Genomic DNA, 19,811 nt, shown 5'->3' on the forward strand with positions numbered 1-19,811 from the left:
GAAGCTGCGCAAAATCGTTGAAGTTCTGACGCTCGTGAATGCTTCACGTCACCCTTCAACTGACGTCCTGTTATCTGACCACGCCTATTATCCACCTTATATGGTTGTCCCACTGCCTGCGTATGGCGTCATCCAGCAAATTGCAGCACACCCTGGCAGTGTTTCTGCCGGGAAATTCCGTCAGCAAGGGGGCGCCCAGCCTCCCATTAAGGATCGCATGTCGCAGGGTGTCTGCATGGCTAAATCCAAAGTGATTGATTTTGAACAGTACAGTGGTGTGGCAATGTAATAATATGTGGATATATATCATTAGCACAATTTGCATTTCCAAAGTATTCTATGTAGCATTTGATAGCACAATTTAGCTTTAAAATGTCAGTGGATTCATTCTGACCTGTCACTGTCGGTCAGTCTCTGGTGTCAATGCTCCGGTGTCTGCATTGCTCTTCTGAGGTGTCACTCTTTTGCACATAATACTGTAATCTCACAATCTCACAGTTTTAGCATGTGCCAGGAAACGCTGTTGATTCTAATAATGCAATGACATCTATATTTCGTATCCCTAGCCCGGCAGCGGAGATAGAGCATCCTCTTATCGAAGAGAGAACTCTGCAAAGATGCAGAGGGATGCAGACTGATCAATCAGTTGATAGAAGGAGCGCTTGCCCGTGACGTAACCGCTGCTGTTGTGTGAATGAGCGGAGGAGAAACCTTCTCCCCATTCCGTTATGTACACAATGAAACGTTTTAAGAGTTGAAAGCACAGCAGTGGATATGGAGAAATGTCACTTAATTGTCTGGATTGAAAATAGTATATTCTTGGAAATGGTGCAATCAAATAAGGTAGGTTAGATGAAAGCCGCATGTAAAATCTGCCTTATACTAGCCAAAATTAGCTAGCTAGGTTTGCTACATAGCATGCTAGCTATTTTGCTTGCTAAATAAACGACATGTTACAGAGACAAGAAATCGTTTGCTTGTACCAGTTAGCTAGCTAGGGTTACACATATTTAATGTTATCCCAGCTACTAAATACCATATAGATAGATAGCTGTCTAAAAAGATAGCTAGCTGCTAGCATTGGTTTGTTGTTAGCTAACTGGTCCAGTACGTGATGGATGCAAAGGGTTATGCTTTGTTGTCAAGCAAGGTAACGTTACGCTATATAATTTTAGCAAAGCGATCCTTTCTCCCTCTCTTTTGTAAGACCTTAACGTTAGTAGACCTAGCTAACGTTTGCCAGCTAGCCAACCAGCTTGCCAGATATTTTATCAAGTGAAATGCCTCTTAACAGTTTTCAGAATGACAGCTGATCATGTTGGAATAGGATGGCTATGTTGGGTTGGTAAGTTGCTATGTCTGTTGGCTACGTAAGCAACACACAGGGTAAGTTGTGAACAAGCAGCTCTTATGGCAATCACTGTGTTCATGCATTATTCTTAGCTATATTAGCTATTACAACAGTAAGAAAAAGGACTTGGCTAAATGGGCTATAAAAGTAGCCTGCAATAGAAGTGGTCGATTCTGCTGATGGGGCTTTTAATATGTCCAGTGATGTGATTATCCAAAGAAACATTATTTGCTGTGAATAAAAACAAATGGATGTAAATGTTCCAATACGTCCTTTACATTAGTATATAGGTGAAGAAAGTAAAATGACAGTGACAACACACACATTTTGACATCTCTCTGGGGACACATGAAGCTGGAGGTCATCAAGGACTCTACTTTGGCCTGATTTCGTCAGTTGTCTAAATTGAAATGTTTCTTTCCTTTCGCCATTTCTTTCTGCAGTAAAAAGCCAGCGACACTGATGCCAGGTGTAGGCCGTCGTTGGGAGCACTCCGAGCAGCACTTGGGATGAGTGGTGCAGTAGAGCAGGCGGCAGACATCCTGTCAGTCACAGACTTGGTCCGGGAGAGATGGAGAGTGGTGAGTTACTATAAATACTACCAGCTACAGAAAGGGCACAGCTAGCTTCGGTCAAATCTGTCTTGTCGCTGCTCTCATTCTCCTAGCAAGAAGGCAGCAGCGAGAATGTCAAAGCAGCTTTCTGTAATGTGTTATGTAATGTGTCTAACCGGTATGAGATGAGATGTGGTGTGTGTACCTTCTGTAGATACAGTATGGCACTTTTCATACAGAACACTCACAACTTCCCTCTCGTTCTCTCTCTCCACCTCTCTCCACCTCTCTCCACCTCCATCCCCCACCCACCCGCTCGCTCTTCTTTCTTTACTACCTGCATTCCACCTTCCCCATTCCATTTCCAGGTGAAGAAAATTGGTGGGGGTGGCTTCGGGGAGATCTACGAGGTGCTGGATCAGCTGAGCCAGGTTAACGTGGCCCTGAAGGTGGAGTCTGCCCAGCAGCCCAAACAGGTGCTGAAGATGGAGGTGGCCGTGCTGAAGAAGCTCCAGGGTGAGAGACAGGGGCCCTGTTGGAATACAGTACGACCTCAAATATACGTCTAGAATGGAGGTCGTTCGGAAATACACTGAAATGTCCATAACTTTGAAATTCACACAACCGTATCAAACCTTTGTGGAAAATATTGATTGGATATTTACGTGTTTCTAATAATTTGGCCAGATACTGTAAATATCTGATGTGTTTTAGAAGAGAGACCTTCTAAGCAACATTTGTTTCTCTGTTTCAGGTAAAGATCATGTGTGTCGCTTTGTAGGCTGTGGCCGCAATGACCGCTTCAACTATGTGGTGATGGAACTTCAGGTAAGGTTTCTGGCTGCGTGTGCGTGCTCATGCGCACTTGTGTGCGACCTTTAAAATATTTGAATCCCTTTAATTGTAATGTGATTTGTGGATTCAAATAAAGTGTGGTGTGTGTGAGAGTGAGAGTGAGAGAAAGAATGAGTAAGTATCTCAGCCTTGGGTGACCATCACCCCATCCCACAAACATTGCTTTACTGTCTGTGTCCTATAGGGGAGGAATCTGGCAGACCTGCGCAGAGCAATGTCTCGCGGCACCTTCACCGTCTCCACCACTCTGAGGCTGGGCCGACAGATGCTGGAGGCCATCGAGAGCATCCACTCTGTGGGCTTCCTGCACCGCGACATCAAACCTGTAAGGGGTCATGGGGTCAGAAGATGAGGGAATAATAAGGGGTCATGAATCAGGGGTAAGGGAACAAGATAAGAGCATAAATAATGTACTGGTAACACTCGAGCCTTAAAGGGATAGTTTGACATTTTGGCAATTAAGCGTCAGATTAACTAATGTATACACTTTTATGTCTCTGCGTCCAGTGTATGAATGCAGGTATAGCGCTTTAAGTGGTTATACAGTGAGGGAAAAAAGTATTTGATCCCCTGCTGATTTTGTACGTTTGCCCACTGACAAAGAAATGATCAGTCTATAATTTTAATGGTAGGTTTATTTGAACAGTGAGAGACAGAATAACAACAACAAAAATATCCAGAAAAACGCACGTCAAAAATGTTATAAATTGATTTGCATTTTAATGAGGGAAATAAGTATTTGACCCCCTCTCAATCAGAAAGATTTCTGGCTCCCAGGTATCTTTTATAAAGGTAACGAGCTGAGATTAGGAGCACACTCTTAAAGGGAGTGCTCCTAATCTCAGTTTGTTACCTGTATAAAAGACACCTGTCCACAGAAGCAATCAATCAATCAGATTCCAAACTCTCCACCATGGCCAAGATCAAAGAGCTCTCCAAGGATGTCAGGGACAAGATTGTAGACCTTCACAAAGCTGCAATGGGCTACAAGACCATCGCCAAGCAGCTTGGTGAGAAGGTGACAACAGTTGGTGTGATTATTCGCAAATGGAAGAAACACAAAAGAACTGTCAATCTCCCTCAGGCCTGGGGCTCCATGCAAGATCGCACCTCGTGGAGTTGCAATGATCATGAGAACGGTGATGAATCAGCCCACAACTACACGGGAGGATCTTGTCAATGATCTCAAGGCAGCTGGGACCATAGTCACCAAGAAAACAATTGGTAACACACTACTCCGTGAAGGACTGAAATGACCCGCAAGGTCCCTCTGCTCAAGAAAGCACATATACATGCCTGTCTGAATGATTCAGAGGACAACTGGGTGAAAGAGTTGTGGTCAGATGAGACCAAAATGGAGCTCTTTGGCATCAACTCAACTCACCGTGTTTGATATATATCCCTCTCTTTTCTGCCTGTGGATTTATACAAAAGATGACCCCAAGAACACCATCCCACCGTCAAACATGGAGGTGGAAACATTATGCTTTGGGGGTGTTTTTCTGCTAAGGGGTCAGGAGAACTTCACCGCATCAAAGGGACGATGGACGGGCCATGTACCGTCAAATCTTGGGTGAGAACCTCATTCCCTCAGCCAGGGCATTGAAAATGGGTCGTGGATGGGTATTCCAGCATGACAATGACCCAAAACACACGGCCAAGGCAACAAAGGAGTGGCTCAAGAAGAAGCACATTAAGGTCCTGGAGTGGCCTAGCCAGTCTCCAGACCTTAATCTGTGGAGGGAGCTGAAGGTTAGAATTTCCAAACGTCAGCCTCAACCTTAATGACTTGGAGAAGATCTGCAAAGAGGAGTGGGACAAAGTCCCTCCTGAAATGTGTGCAAACCTGGTGGCCAACTACAAGAAACGTCTGACCTCTGTGATTGCCAACAAGGGTTTTGCCACCAAGTACTAAGTCGTGTTTTGCAGAGGGGTCAAATACTTATTTCCTTCATTAAAATGCAAATCATTTTATAACATTTTTGACATGCGTTTTTCTGGATTATTTTGTTGTTATTCTGTCTCTCACTGTTCAAATAAACCTACCATTAAAATTATAGACTGATCGTTTCTTTGTCAGTGGGCAAACGTACAAAATCAGCAGGGGATCAAATACTTTTTTCCCTCACTGTAATGCATTGCACAACTTGTCATAAGCATGTATGACAATATTATAATGTCTCAGTGATCCTGACTACATCCCAGCCATTTTGTTATTATCAGTAAAACAAATTGATGCATGGTGAGAAATGCCTTATTATAAGACCGCATCAACTTTCAAAGCATTGCACCAGGCATTGCTGGAAAGAGTAACAGGATTTATTAGATTATTGCCTGCTTCATCAGATCAATGGCAACGACAAGACTAAGTATCAGTGACTGATTTACTGTGTTTGTACCACCCCAGTCAAACTTTGCCATGGGGCGCCTGTCCAGCACATGTCGATGCTGCTACATGCTCGACTTTGGTCTGGCCCGACAGTTCACCAACTCTTGTCAGGAAGTGCGTCCTGTAAGTATTCCTGCACATGCATGTGTGTATGCGCATGTAGCTCAGTTGGTAAAGCATGATGCTTGCAATGCCAGGGTTGTGGGTTCGATTCCCATGGGGGACCAGTACGAAAAAAGTATGAACATGTATGCACTCACTACTGTTAGTCACTCTGGATAAGAGTGTCTACTAAATGACTAAAATGTCAATGTGATGGCTACATTTCAATTTCCACTTAAAATGAAGCTGGCATTGGGCATGTATTCTAAGTAGTATGCTAGTGTGAATAGGGAAGATTCAATTTCATTTCTTATCCATCTCTCTCTCCCTGTCAGCCTCGTCCCGTGGCAGGGTTCAGAGGAACAGTGCGCTATGCCTCAGTCAATGCACACAAGAATAAGGTGAGGTCAACCTTATACTAGGCTATATGAGTACATGTTCTCACCTTGCTCACCCATGTTGTGTGTGTCTGTGGTATTTAGGAGATGGGTCGCCATGATGACCTCTGGTCTCTCTTCTACATGCTGGTGGAGTTCACGGTGGGCCAGCTACCCTGGAGGAAGGTCAAAGACAAAGTAAGTGTATGTGCATGTGTGTGTACTGTACATGTATGAGCATGTGTGTTCATGCTCTTTTCCCTCTGCTCACAGGAACAGGTGGGGAACCTAAAAGAGACCTACGACAATCGCCTCATGCTCAAACACCTCCCCTCAGAGTTCAGCGTCTTCCTGGATCATATCCTGACCCTGGACTACTTCACTAAGCCTGACTATCAGGTAACATTGGTCTATATGTTTCCATATTTGTGCATTAACTCAAATATCCAGAAAATATTGGAGTTGGAATTTTAGTTTACTTCCTGTAGGGCTGTCCCCATTTAGTCGACTGTTTAGTTGACTGGTGGATTGTTTGGTCGATAGGTTGTTGGTCGACCCAGATTTCTTTAGTCGAGCAGTAGCAAAAAAATAAATATCATGGTGTGCAAGACACCTGTCTGATTCTTGCCTGTCTGAGTGGACTGATCCATTATGGATGGCACAGTCCATCAGTCTAATACAAATGCTACTTAAATTATACATGGTTATATTACATAAGAACAATGATGCAATACTAATAAAAATGATATTATTTAATAAGAAATGCACTTTCTCCCTCTTTGGATACCAGTCGCTGTCCACTGTTCTGAAACATATCAGTGTGCTGTTGAATTGGTGCCTTTTCGTAGACCATGTTGCTATGTGCATAATAGCAAAGTTAACCAGTATTTTGGTGTTGAGAACAATGCTGCGGAGGCAGCAGCAGAATGAGGAGAGAGGAAACGCAAACTTAATTAGGTCTATAATCAATAGCCTAACTGCTTTATACTTTTTTTTCAATTGTATTTATTTAACTAGGCAAGTCCGTTAAGAACAAATTCTTATTTACAATGACGGCCTACCCCGGCCAAACCCTAACCCGGACGACGCTGGGCCAATTGTGTGCCAGCCTATGGGACTCCCAATCACGGCCGGTTGTGATACAGCCTGGAAACGAACCAGTGTCTGTAGTGACACCTCTAGCACTGAGATGCAGTGCCTTAGACCGCTGCACCACTCGGGAGCCCATCAATATATCTACAGAAATAAGACAGATCCTACTTCTGTTGCCTCTGAGTGTTTGTTTAATAGCCTACTGATTTATTGAGCACCAAGCCTCATGCAATGACATGTTAAGTAAACAATTTCACAAATTTGGCTGTTTTTAATCTTTGCTTTACTGGAGTTTTTTTTCGATAGAACAGCCTCTGGAATTATTTAAAATGTATTTATTGTTTACACTTTTCCAAATTGTCTGAAAAGTTATATTTATAATAGCAATAACGCTCCTTTTTCTTGATATCCTTCTTCTTATTGTCCTTCTTATCCTTCTCATTATCATTAGTAGGCTTAGTATAGCAGTCTTGTATAACCACCACTGTGTTGCAGGCGTAAAAGTACATCCAATTTAGTCTTATACCATAACTTATTTGGCCTATATTTCAATACTTATATAGGCTACTGTATCAGTCAATCAATCATTAATTCGTTCATGTCATCACACAGAATATGAGTCATTCATGATTTGAAATGCAATCAAGCATTTTAGTTTTAAAATAAAATCAAGCGAGCCTTGAATAATTAGTTTAAACAATAAATAACCGTTCCATTTCGGAAATTGCATTCATGAATGAATGCAGCTGTTTTTAGTCTTTGCTGTAATAGAGGCTTAACAAAAAAAAAATTTCAACAGACTCTGGTATGCTTACACTTTATTTTGTGTTGTTTACATTGCTCCAAACAGTCAGGAAAATTATATTGTAATCTATACAGCATCTGTTTGGTGCACACAACCTTTTCTGTAGCATAGAGGCTGTAGATAAAATGTATGACACTGTAATGAGACACACTTTTTACATCATGCAAGTTTCTCAGATCAAAAAACCTAAATGGCGCTCAATCAAATAAATGTAAAAAAAGAGCTGTCACAAATCAACATTTCCTAAAAACAGGACAGGTCAAAATAAAATGGACAATATGGAATGGACAATTACAACTGTTGTCCAGGAGTTTCACCGCATTGTCATGATCAATGGTTTGAAGTTTGTACCCATACATTTTTTTACAAGCTGATCATAGCGAAAAATAAAATACTTCTGTATTTCCCACTGTGTAAACACATTGCAAATAGGCTTGCGATAACTCATGATAAAGTTGGGTAGTTGATATTCAGAGCTTAAATATCCAAATTGACTAGTTACAGGAATCAGGACTAATAAAGCCAATGCAGAGGCCTGTTTTACAAATGGTGGGGCTACCACATGGATGGGCATTCATAAAATTCCATTGCGGGCGACATAGTAGGCTACACCCTAGTAAGCATGAGCCAATGTCTTTTTTTGGTCCTGTCCGGATGACGTTTTCTTGGTGTGTTAAAAAGGGTAGGCTTACCACATACTGTAGATGGGCATTCATAAAATTACATTTCAGGCAACACTGTAGGCGACACCTCAATAAGCATGGACCGACATCATTTGGATGTCTTTTTTTGGTGCAGTTCCGGACCGGCCTTGATTTCCACGTAGGCCTTGATGTCCATGTACATTGTTTTTTTTGTCTGGTCCGTATCAAATCTGAACCAATCATGGACGATTTGGTTCAGATTTTGTCCAGCTTGGACCAGTCTGGTCCAAACATAGACGTCTATATATTACTTATTTTCAACTTTCATTCAGGACAAATTTTTTTTGCCTGATTTCAACATCTGCCCAAAAGATTTGCAACATCCATAAAAAATATTTTTTTCAACATCTGTAAAATATGTATTTTCAACATTCATTAAGAACTGAAAATGAACCTGATTTCAACGTCAGGAAAATACATATTTCTCAAAGTCCTGAAGATGCCTTTTCAGCATCCTGGAAAATATATATTTTAAACATAATATTTCATTCAGAACCTATATTGAACTTGAACGTCTGGAAAATACATATTTTAGACTTCTTTTCAACGTCATTTTGCTTACTGGGACTATTCTACTTTTGCGGGGGATGGTGGCAGAAATGCAATGACCGGCAATGGCTAGTGCACTGTTTAGATCACATCCGAAGGCTGCGGGGCATTTAGGACGTAAGCTACTGCGGATCGCTAAAATATCCTAAAGATTATCTTCACTCTTACTCAATTCAAATATTATGGCGACGCTATAGCAAAGATGGTTTGGTATGGTTTAGAAACTTAGGAACCAAGCTTGAGTTATCAGTGTGGCCCTATCACCTGGACATGTTGAAATACTGTATCTTCACGCCTAGAATTCAAACCTCCAGGCTTCCGTCATAACTGTCAATTTATTGGATTTTTAGAAATGAATCCCGTCTGAATTGTCCTCTGGAATAACAGACATTCTGGAGTAATAATTACATAACCAACGTTCTGTAGTAATACTATTCCCATACAAATAGGTATTTGGTCATGTGCATGCGACGCAAACGTGTCCTGTAATGAGAGCAAGGGTCGAGGGAATGGGGAATGTTTTTCCTAAACAAATGAAGGATTTCGGTAACAGAAATGGCAATAATTATGTTGCACCTTCATCAACAAACACTTTGATGTTCTGTGGTGGTCGCTGCTGCAGGGAGGAGAGAGACAACGGGTGCCAGTTACAGTCACTCGCTGTCTCTTTTTTTTAACACAATGCAGCAAGTCTGAGCTGGCCCGGCACAATCAAATCAATTGCTTGTCGGGCTCCTTCTAGTCATTTGTGTGTCTTAATTATTTAATCAAACCATGTGCTTAAAGCATCAGACAAGCTCAGTGAATATAGTTGATTTGATTTAAACACATAGGATGTGTAAATATATGGAACGATACATGTTTACATTTACGTCATTTAGCAGACACTCTTATCCAGAGCGACTTACAAATTGGTGAATACACCTTATGATATCCAGTGGAACAACCACTTTACAATAGTACATCTATATCTTTTTTGGGGGGGAGGGTAGGGGCGGGGAGGGTTAGAAGGATTACTTAATCCTATCCCAGGTATTCCTTAAAGAGGTGGGGTTTCAGGTGTCTCCGGAAGGTGGTGATTGACTCCGCTGTCCTGGCGTCGTGAGGGAGCTTGTTCCACCATTGGGGTGCCAGAGCAGCGAACAGTTTTGACTGGGCTGAGCGGGAACTGTGCTTCCGCAGAGGTAGGGAGGCGAGCAGGCCAGAGGTGGATGAACGCAGTGCCCTTCTTTGGGTGTAGGGACTGATCAGAGCCTGAAGGTACGGAGGTGCCGTTCCCCTCACAGCTCCGTAGGCAAGCGCCATGGTCTTGTAGCAGATGCGAGCTTCAACTGGAAGCCAATGGAGTGTGCGGAGGAGCGGGGTGACGTGAGAGAACTTGGGAAGGTTTAACACCAGACGGGCTGCGGCGTTCTGGATGAGTTGTAGGGGTTTAATGGCACAGGCAGGGAGCCCAGCCAACAGCGAGTTGCAGTAATCCAGACGGGAGATGACAAGTGCCTGGATTAGGACCTGCGCCGCTAATTTCAACTAATCGATTGGTCAAAAGAACAGATGACTCTTGGCCAACCCCCAAAAAAAAAATTTGGCGGGGACAGACCTAACTCCCTGATTTAACTGAATTTGAATGGAATTGACACCCACTCCTATGTGTGTATTTGTCTGCCAACAACAAGCCAACAATAGATCTTCCCATTGTTTCATAATGCTAAATGTCAATGGTTTTGGTTGTTCTGTTCCAGCTACTAATTTCAGTGTTTGAAAATGCCATGAAGAGCCACAACGTGTTGGAGAATGACCCGTATGACTGGGAGAGGTGCGACTCAGAGGATATGCTGACCATCACCGGTTCAGCCACCACCGCTCAGCAACTGACCCGCCTCACACCAGCTTACATTGGGTAAGAACTGCAATGATGGCATATTGTTTGAAAATAGTAGCGGAGAGGTAGAACTGTTTGGTATCAGAAGTAGGGTTGCAGTTTTTTTTTCAGGAATCCAGGGAGGAGAATTCCTGAATTTCCTACTTATTCCAGGAATCTTCCCAACTGGATATCTGGAAAACCTGGGAATTTTGGGAAAGTACCCATAATGTTGCAACTGTAATCCAAAATGGTAACTGTTCTACTCAAAGACTGTGTTTAGACAGGCAGCCCAATTCTGATATTTGTTCCACAAATATTTATCAATATTGCTTCGAAACTATTCTAAAATACTACTTACGAACAGAATTTAGAATGTTTGTTTGCATAGAAAAAGTGTGTTTTATCAAACAATCCTACGAGTGTCATATGTACACCGGTAGGAGATGACCATTGATAAATACCAATTGTTCTTAGCCTTAGTGCATATACAGTGCCCTCCACTAATATTGGCACACTTGGTAAATGTTTATCCTCTTGGTCTTTTTCAAAATATTCACAAAAATCTAAGCTTTAATTAAAGTAAATTGTAATTTGAAAGAAAAAATACATTCTTATCATAAAACCAATATTTTTCTTTAATATATGTGCCACAATTATTGGCACCCCTTCATTCAATACGTTGTGCAACCTCCCTTTGCAAAGATAAGAGCTCTGAATCTTCTCCTATAATGCGTGATGAGGTTGGAGAACACATGGCAAGGGATCTGAGACCATTCCTCCATACAGAATCTGTCCAGATCCTTCAGATTCAGGAGGTCCACACTTGTGGATTCTCCTCTTCAGCTTATCCCACAGGTTTTCTATGGGGTTTAGGGCAGGGGACTAGGATGGCTATGGCAAAAACTTAATTCTGTGGTCAGTGAACCATTCTTGTGTTGATTTTGAGGTGTGCTTTGGATCATTGTCCTACTGGAAGATCAAACCACGGTCCAATTTAAGCTTTCTAGCAGAGGTTTTGATTTAATATCTGCTGGTACTTCCATGATACCATGTATCCTGACAAGTTGTCCAGGGCCTTTGGAAGACAAACTGACCCACAACATCAAAGATCAACCACCATACTTCACAGTGGGGATGAGGTACTTTTCTGCATGGCTATCTTTCTGTCTACGCCAAACCCACCTCTGGTGTTTGTTTCCAAAAAGCTCTATTTTGGTCTCATCTGATTATAGAACCCGGTCCCACTGAAAGTTCCAGAAACGTTTGGCAAACTGTAGGCGCTTGAGTTTGTTGTTTGATGACAGCAAAGGCTTTTTTTTATGGCAACCCTCCCAAACAACTTGGTTATGGTTATGTAGGTGGCGTCTGATCGTAGTTCTGGAGACTTTCTGACCCAAAGACCCAACAAATGTCTGCAATTCTCCAGGTATTATCCTTGGTGATTTTTTTACCCACTCAAACCATCCTCCTCATTGTGCGTGGGGTCAATATAGCCACACGTCCTCTTCCAGGCCGATTGTTAACATCTCCAGTAGCTTTAAACTTCTTAATTATTTCCCTGATAGTGGAAATGGCTATTTTCAACCGTTGATCTTTTTTCTTATAGCCATTTCCTGATTTGTGCAGCTCAACAACCTTTTGTCGCATGTCATTACTGTATTCTCGGGTCTTTCCCATAGTGATGGATGACTATGGGAACTTGGCCTGTGTGTCATCTCATATTTATACCCCAGTGAAACAGGAAGTCATGGCTTACCACTTAAGTGTTCCTAATCACTCAGGTGAACTTAAAAACGTAAAATATGTGAATATACTTCCGTTAGATTTTACTCATAAGAATTTCTAGGGGTTGCCATGTGGCACACATGTTTTGGAGAAAAATATTTATTTCATTTATTTAACATAAAAATGTGACTTCAATTAATGGTTAGATTTTTGTGAATATTTTGAATGAAAGACAAATAGGATAAACAGCAAAGACATTTTTTTCACAACCCGTTTTGCTCATATTTACCAAGGGTGCCACTATTAGGGGTGGGTACTGTATGGTCAATCATCCCTTTAAAGTCTGTGGGGAATATACAACGCCTTACAATGGCGCAATCAAAAAAATTAAAAAATAACTATTTTCAGAGACTGAATATAGGTGCTAGAATTAGAGATTGAGTTAAACCAAAAGGTTTTATTTGGTTTGCTCCGTTGTGGCTTGACCAGTAAAAATTCAGTAGTTTTTTACCTCATCAATCCACACACAATAACCCATAATGACTAAGCAAAACAGGTTTAGACATTTTTGCTAATATATAACAAATTTAAATCTGAAATATAACATTTACATAAGTATTCAGACCCTTTACTCAGTACTTTGTTGAAGCACCTTTGGCAGCCAATACAGCCTCGAGTTGTCTTGGGTATGACGCTACAAGCTTGGCACACCTGTATTTGGGGAGTTTCTGCCTTTCTGATCCTCCCAAGCTCTGCCAGGTTGGATGTGGAGCGTTGCTGCACAGCTATTTTTAGATCTCTCCAGAGCTGTTCGATCATGTTTAAGTCCGGGCTCTGGCTGGGCCACTCAAGGACATTGAGACTCGTCCCAAAGCCACTTGGTCACTTGTCTTGGCTGTGTGCTTAGGGTCGTTGTCCTGTTGGAAGGTGAACCTTTGCCCTAGTCTGAGATCCTGAGAGCTCTGGAGCAGGTTTTCATCAAGGATCTCTCTGTACTTTGCGCCGTTCACCTTTATCTTGATCCTGACTAGTCTCCCAGTCCCTGCCGCTGAAAAACATCCCCATAGCATGATGCTGCCACCACCATGCTTTACTGTAGTTATGGTGCCAAGTTTCCTTCAGACGTGATGATTGGCATTTAGGCCAAATAGTTTAATCTTGGTTTCATCAGACCAGAGAATCTTGTTTCTTATGGTCTGAGAGTCTTTAGGTGCCTTTTGGCAAACTCCAAGCGGGCTGTCATGTGCCTTTTACTGAGGAGTGGCTTCCGTCTGGCCACTCTACCATAAAGGCCTGATTGGTGGAGTGCTGCAGAGATGGTTGTCCTTCTGGAAGGTTCTCCCATCTCCACAGAGGAACTCTAGAGCTCTGTCAGAGTGACCATTGGGTTCTTTGTCACCTCCCTGACCAAGGCCCTTCTTTCCCGATTGCTCAGTTTGGCCAGACAGCCAGCTCTAGGAAGAGTCTTGGGGGTTCCAAACTTCTTCCATTTAAGAATGATGGAGACCACTGTGTTCTTGGACCTTTAATGCCACAGAAATGTGTTGGTACCATTCCCCAGATCTGTGCCTCAACACAATCCTGTCTCAGTGCTCTACTGACAATTCCTTAGACCTCATGGCTTGGTTTTTGCTCTGACATTCACTGTCCGCGCTGCGACCTCATATATAGACAGGTGTGCCTTTCGAAATCATGACCAATAGTGGACTCCTATCAGGTTGTAGAAACATCTCAAGGATGATCAATGGAAACAGGATGCACCTGAGCTCGATTTCGAGTCTCATAGCAAAGAGGCTGAATACTTATGTCAATAAGGTATTTCTGTTTTACATTTTTAATACATTTGCAAAAATTTCAAAAACCTGTTTTTGCTTTGTCCATTATGGGGTATCGTGTATAGATTGCTGAGATTTTTTACATTTATTTAATCAATTTGAGAATAACACTGTAACGTAACAAAATGTGGAAGTCAATGGGTCTAAATACTTTCTGAAGAAGTGTCTTCGCTCTGGCTACTCTACCGTAAAGGCCTGATTGGTGGTGCTGCAGAGATGGTTGTCCATCTGGAAGGATCTCCCATCTCCATTAGGATTTGTTGCTTGATATGGATTGTAACAAATGTGCTTTTGTGAAATATATCTTGACAGGCTAATGGATATATTTTTGTATTTGTGTTTATTAGGGATCCTCGTTAGCAGCAGCTACTCTTCCTGGGGTCCAAACACATTAAGGCACTTAAATTACATATCAAACAAAAGATTAAACAGTACATTACATTGCTACATATCTACAATACAACATTTTCCACACTCAACGCTTGATAAGCTGTCCCCTTATTCCACCACTGCGCACATGCATGGTCATGGCTGTGTGTGAATTTACGCACACTATCAAGCAAACGTTCATATTGATAAATCTCACACTTTGCGTGGAAATGATCCCACGCAAGGTTTACGCACATATTTTTGCCTATGCATGATTGATAAATGATGCCCCAGATCTTTTTCAGAGCTGATCTGACAGGTCAGATGGAGAAATGTTATGTTGATACATAACTTTGTTTGGCTTCCTGTTGGTTGGTGTGATGCAGAATATTTGTGTGAATGAGTGTAATTGATGCCTAATTGGTCAGCATTTGCTGATTTGACTAATACCTTCCTTCAAATCGACATGGTATAACTTTTGTCCCACTCACGCAATTCAATTCATGGGTTGATTCTGTAAAATCTGCCAAGCTTTTTTGGGTGGAAAGGAAATCTGTATATTCGGTCAGCGATCCCATGGAAACCACCGGCCTAATTTGTCCTCTGGAAAGTAGCAGCTGAATGATTCTCTCTCCTCTGTCCCTTTTCCTGACTCCCTCTTTTCTCTCCCTTTCCTGACTCCTTCTTTTCTCTTTCTCCCTCTCGAACCCCTTCCCTTCCTCCTTCTCCATCTCCCGCCAGCATGGCCAATGCCTCGGTGCTCCCCGCCGAGCTGCAGAGGGAGAACACTGAGGACGTACTGCAGGGCGAGCGCCTCAGCGACGCCGACAACTGCCCCCCCATCCCGGCCCAGCACCAACGTGCTGCCCAGGGTGTTGACGTGTGGGAGGAGATGGACCGCAACCGCAACTGCAACCACGCCGCAGCCCAGCAACAACAACAACCTCTCATCAGGAAGGTCAGGATTGGAACACATGCATATTTGTGAAATAATCAAATATTATTGACAATATAAATAAATACTTTGGTTTTAGACAGGAAGACACAATTATGGCATGCTATCAAATGAACACCCTCATTAGTTTCCCTTTACTGCTGCAGTTCAGCCAACCTTGTCTACTTCAACAGGTACATTTTCTATACTGAAGACTGTATTTTCAATACTATACTATTTTTATGAATTTTTTATTTTAATTTACCTTTATTTAACTAGGCAAGTCAGTTAAGAACACATTCTTATTTACAATGACGGCCTACCAAAAGGCCTCCTGCGGGGACGGGGGCTGGGATAAAAAAATAATATATACAGTGGGGAGAACAAGTATTTGATACACTGCCGATTTTGCAGGTTTTCCTACTTACAAAGCATGTAGAGGTCTGTAATTTTTATCATAGGTACACTTCAACTGTGAGAGACGGAATCTAAAACAAAAATCCAGAAAATTACATTGTATGATTTTTAAGTAATTAATTTGCATTTTATTGCATGACAGAAGTATGATACATCAGAAAAGCAGAACTTGTCGTTCTTGACCAGGTTTGCACACACTGCAGCAGGGATTTGGCCCACTCCTCCATACAGACCTTCAGGTTTCGGGGCTGTCGCTGGCCAATACGGACTTTCAGCTCCCTCCAAAGATTTTCTATTGGGTTCAGGCCTGGAGACTGGCTAGGCCACTCCAGGACCTTGAGATGCTTCTTACGGAGCCACTCCTTAGTTGCCCTGGATGTGTTTTTCGGGTCGTTGTCATGCTGGAAGACCCAGCCACGACCCATCTTCAATGCTCTTACTGAGGGAAGGAGGTTGTTGGCCAAGATCTCGCGACACATGGCTCCATCCATCCTCCCCTCAATACGGTGCAGTCGTCCTGTCCCCTTTGCAGAAAATAATGATGTTTCCACCTCCATGCTTCACGGTTGGGATGGTGTTCTTGGGGTTGTACTCATCCTTCTTCCTCCAAACACGGCGAGTGGAGTTTAGACCAAAAAAACTATATTTTGTCTCATCAGACCACATGACCTTCTCCTATTCCTCCTCTGGATCATCCAGATGGTCATTGGCAAACTTCAGACGGGCCTGGACATGCGCTGGCTTGAGCAGGGGGACCTTGCGTCCGCTGCAGGATTTTAATCCATGACGGCGTTGTGTGTTACTAATGGTTTTCTTTGAGACTGTGGTCCCAGCTCTCTTCAGGTCATTGACCAGGTCCTGCTGTGTAGTTCTGGGCTGATCCCTCACCATCTTCATAATCATTGATGCCCCACAAGGTGAGATCTTGCATGGAACCCCAGACCGAGGGTGATTGACCGTCATCTTGAACTTCTTCCATTTTCTAATAATTGATTCTATACAGTGATGTTGTTGGTCCATCTGTAACTGCAGTAATGCATATTAACAATGTGTGCAACACCACTGAGACCCAAATAACGATATCGATTTCATCTTTACTTAAACGCAAAGCTCAACTGATGGCAATAAACATCTTCTCTGATAGAAAACTGGCCAATGTGCTATGGATATTAGACCAACATTTATTCTAGTGCCAGAATTGAGTAGAAAGTATAAATAGATTCAGTATAAATAAATTCAGTCTTGTCCAAAACAGAGTTTTGTAAGTGAATTCGTCATGACTTGAGGGTGGGTTTTGATTTCGACAATGCTCACTTGCCCACTAACACGGAATACACAGCTGCAGTGATTACGTTCTATCCAATCCTATCACAGTTCAATCGAGTACAAGCTTAACTGAATGAACAACAGACAGTGCAATATGACATTTTATTAAATCGTTTGGGGAATGGGCTCTACTTCAAGGGAGGATCCTCAGAGCCAGATGAGGGGAAAGGAGTTCCAATGACGGGCCTTAAGATTATTATAGCTGATGGTGGATGGTTGTCAAACTGTTGCTGACAAAAAGGAAGTGTGAGCGGACCAAGTAATTTGGTGTCACTCTGAAGTGGAAAGGTGGAATAAACGAGTCCAGAGTAGGTTTTCTTGATTCAACACAGTTCTCTATTGAGGGATTTCTGACAATACAAACACTCCAACACAGTCAATGAGAATCTCCAAAGGAAGATGACACAAGATCACATTACGATTATCTTCAAACTATAACTACAATCACATATTCCTCTGCTTAATTGACTCTGGTTACCTTGTCTCACATGCCTTGTTGGGCTACTATCCGTGAGCCCAGCCTGCTCTCTGGTGGTCCTTCCACAGAAGTGAGAACATGGGTAAGTTGACATATGACTACATCCCAAGGTTTACACCCATTGGTTGAGAGAGAGGAAGGTGATAATTGCAGGATTGAGCCCCTATGTTAAACAACAAGTGTGAGGAATGTGCATTATTAAAAATCTAATTTACAACTGCGACCTGGCCAAGATAAAGCAAAGCAGTGCGACAAACACAGAGTTACGCATGGAATAAACAAGCTTACAGTCAATAACACAATAGAAAAAAAGAAAGTCTATATTCAGTGTGTGCAAATGGAGTAAGGAGGTAAGGCAATAAATAGGCCATAGTAGCGAAGTAATTACAATTTAGCAAATTAACACTGGAGTGATAGATGTGCAGATGATGTAGGTATAAATGCTGGTGTGCAAAAGAGCAGAAAAGTAAATAAAAACAATATGGGTATGAGGTAGGTAGATTGGATGGGCTATGTACAGCTGCAGCGATTGGTTAGCTGCTCGGATAGCTGATGTTTAAAGTTAGTGAGGGAAATATAAGTCTCCAACTTCAGCGATTTTTTAAATTCATTCCAGTCATTGGCAGCAGAGAACTGGAAGGAAAGGTGGCCAAAGGAGGTGTTGGCTGTGGGGATGACCAGTGAGATATACCTGCTGGAGCGCGTGCTACGGGTGGGTGTTATTATCGTGACCAGTGAGCTGAGATAAGGCGTAGCTTTACCTAGCGACGAATATGTAGCGAGGGCCAGCCGATTAGAACATACAGGTCGCAGTGGTGGGTGGTATATGGGGCTTTGGTGACAAAACGGATGGCACTGTGATAGACTGCATCCCATTTGCTGAGTAGAGTGTTGGAGGCTATTTTGTAAATGACGTCGCCGAAGTCGAGGATCGGTAGGATAGTCAGTTTTACGAGGGTGTTTTGCGGTGTGAGTGAAGGAGGCTTTGTTGCAGAATAGAAAGCCGATTCTAGATTAAATTTTGGATTGGAGATGTTTAATATGAGTCTGGAAGGAGAGTTTACAGTCTAGCCAGACACCTAGGTATTTGTTGTTGTCCACACAAGTCAGAACCGTCCAGAGTAGTTATGCTAGTCGGGCGGGCGGGTAGCGAACGGTTGAAAAGCATGCATTTAGTTTTAATAGAATTTAAGAGCAGTTGGAGGCCACGGAAGGAGTGTTGTATGGCATTGAAGCTTGTTTGGAGGTTTGTTACAGTGTCCAAAGAAGGGCCAGATGTATACAGAATGGTGTCGTCTGCGTGGAGGTGGATCAGGGAATCACCCGCAGCATGAGCGACATTGTTGATATATACAGAGAAAAGAGTCGGCCCAAGAATTGAACCCTGTGGCAACCCCATAGAGACTGCCAGAGGTCCGGACAACAGGCCCTCCGATTTGACACACTGAACTCGGTCTGAGAAGTAGTTGGTGAACCAGGCGAGGCAGTAATTTGAGAAACCAAGGATGTTGAGTCTGCCTATAAGAATACAGTGAAAGCCTTGGCCAGGTGGATGAATACGGCTGCACAGTACAATCTTTTATCAATGGCGGTTATGATATCGTTTAGTACCTTGAGCGTGGCTGAGGTGCACCCGTGACCAGCTCGGAAACCAGATTGCACAGCGGAGAAGGTACGGTGGGATTCAAAATGGTCAGTGATCTGTTTATTAGCTTGGCTTTCAAAGACTTTAGAAAGGCAGGGCAGGATGGATATAGGTCCATAACAGTTTGGGTCTAGAGTGTCACCCCCTTTGGAGAGGAGGATGACCGCGGCAGCCTTCCAATCTTTAGGGATCTCGGACAATACGAAAGAGAAGTTGAACAGACTGGTAATAGGGGTTGCAACAATGGCAGCGGATAATTTTAGAAAGAGAGGGTCCAGATTGTCTAGCTCAGCTGATTTGTACGGGTCCAGGTTTTGCAGCTCTTTCAGAACATCTGCTATTGTGCCGTGCTTATAGGCTATAAGGTAAATATGTGAATGACCTGTACATGGTTAATAAGAAAGAGGAGAAGAAAATACTCTATGCTGATAATGATCATG

The 19,811-nt window shown here is 42.6% G+C and overlaps 1 protein-coding gene across 4 annotated transcripts in view; it reads left to right on the forward strand.

The window, feature by feature from the left end:
- Positions 1–108: 108 nt before the first annotated feature.
- Positions 109–19,811, forward strand: part of LOC115195781 (tau-tubulin kinase 2) — a 31,640-nt gene continuing 11,937 nt past the window's right edge. For 2 of the 4 annotated variants that reach the window (XM_029756021.1, XM_029756041.1), the window contains exons 1-11: positions 109–843; positions 1,795–1,932; positions 2,274–2,421; positions 2,660–2,733; positions 2,945–3,085; positions 5,168–5,272; positions 5,587–5,652; positions 5,734–5,826; positions 5,902–6,027; positions 10,521–10,678; positions 15,313–15,529. In XM_029756021.1, the coding sequence (XP_029611881.1) occupies positions 1,861–1,932; positions 2,274–2,421; positions 2,660–2,733; positions 2,945–3,085; positions 5,168–5,272; positions 5,587–5,652; positions 5,734–5,826; positions 5,902–6,027; positions 10,521–10,678; positions 15,313–15,529 (1,200 nt within the window). In that variant the 5' untranslated portion in view covers positions 109–843; positions 1,795–1,860. Of the gene's footprint in view, positions 844–1,794; positions 1,933–2,273; positions 2,422–2,659; positions 2,734–2,944; positions 3,141–5,167; positions 5,273–5,586; positions 5,653–5,733; positions 5,827–5,901; positions 6,028–10,520; positions 10,679–15,312; positions 15,530–19,811 lie in introns of those variants that run through there. The other 2 variants (XM_029756030.1, XM_029756050.1) reach the window with 2 other exon arrangements.

The sequence above is a fragment of the Salmo trutta genome, chromosome 1 (genome assembly GCF_901001165.1).
Source record: "Salmo trutta chromosome 1, fSalTru1.1, whole genome shotgun sequence".
Lineage (NCBI taxonomy): Eukaryota > Metazoa > Chordata > Actinopteri > Salmoniformes > Salmonidae > Salmo > Salmo trutta.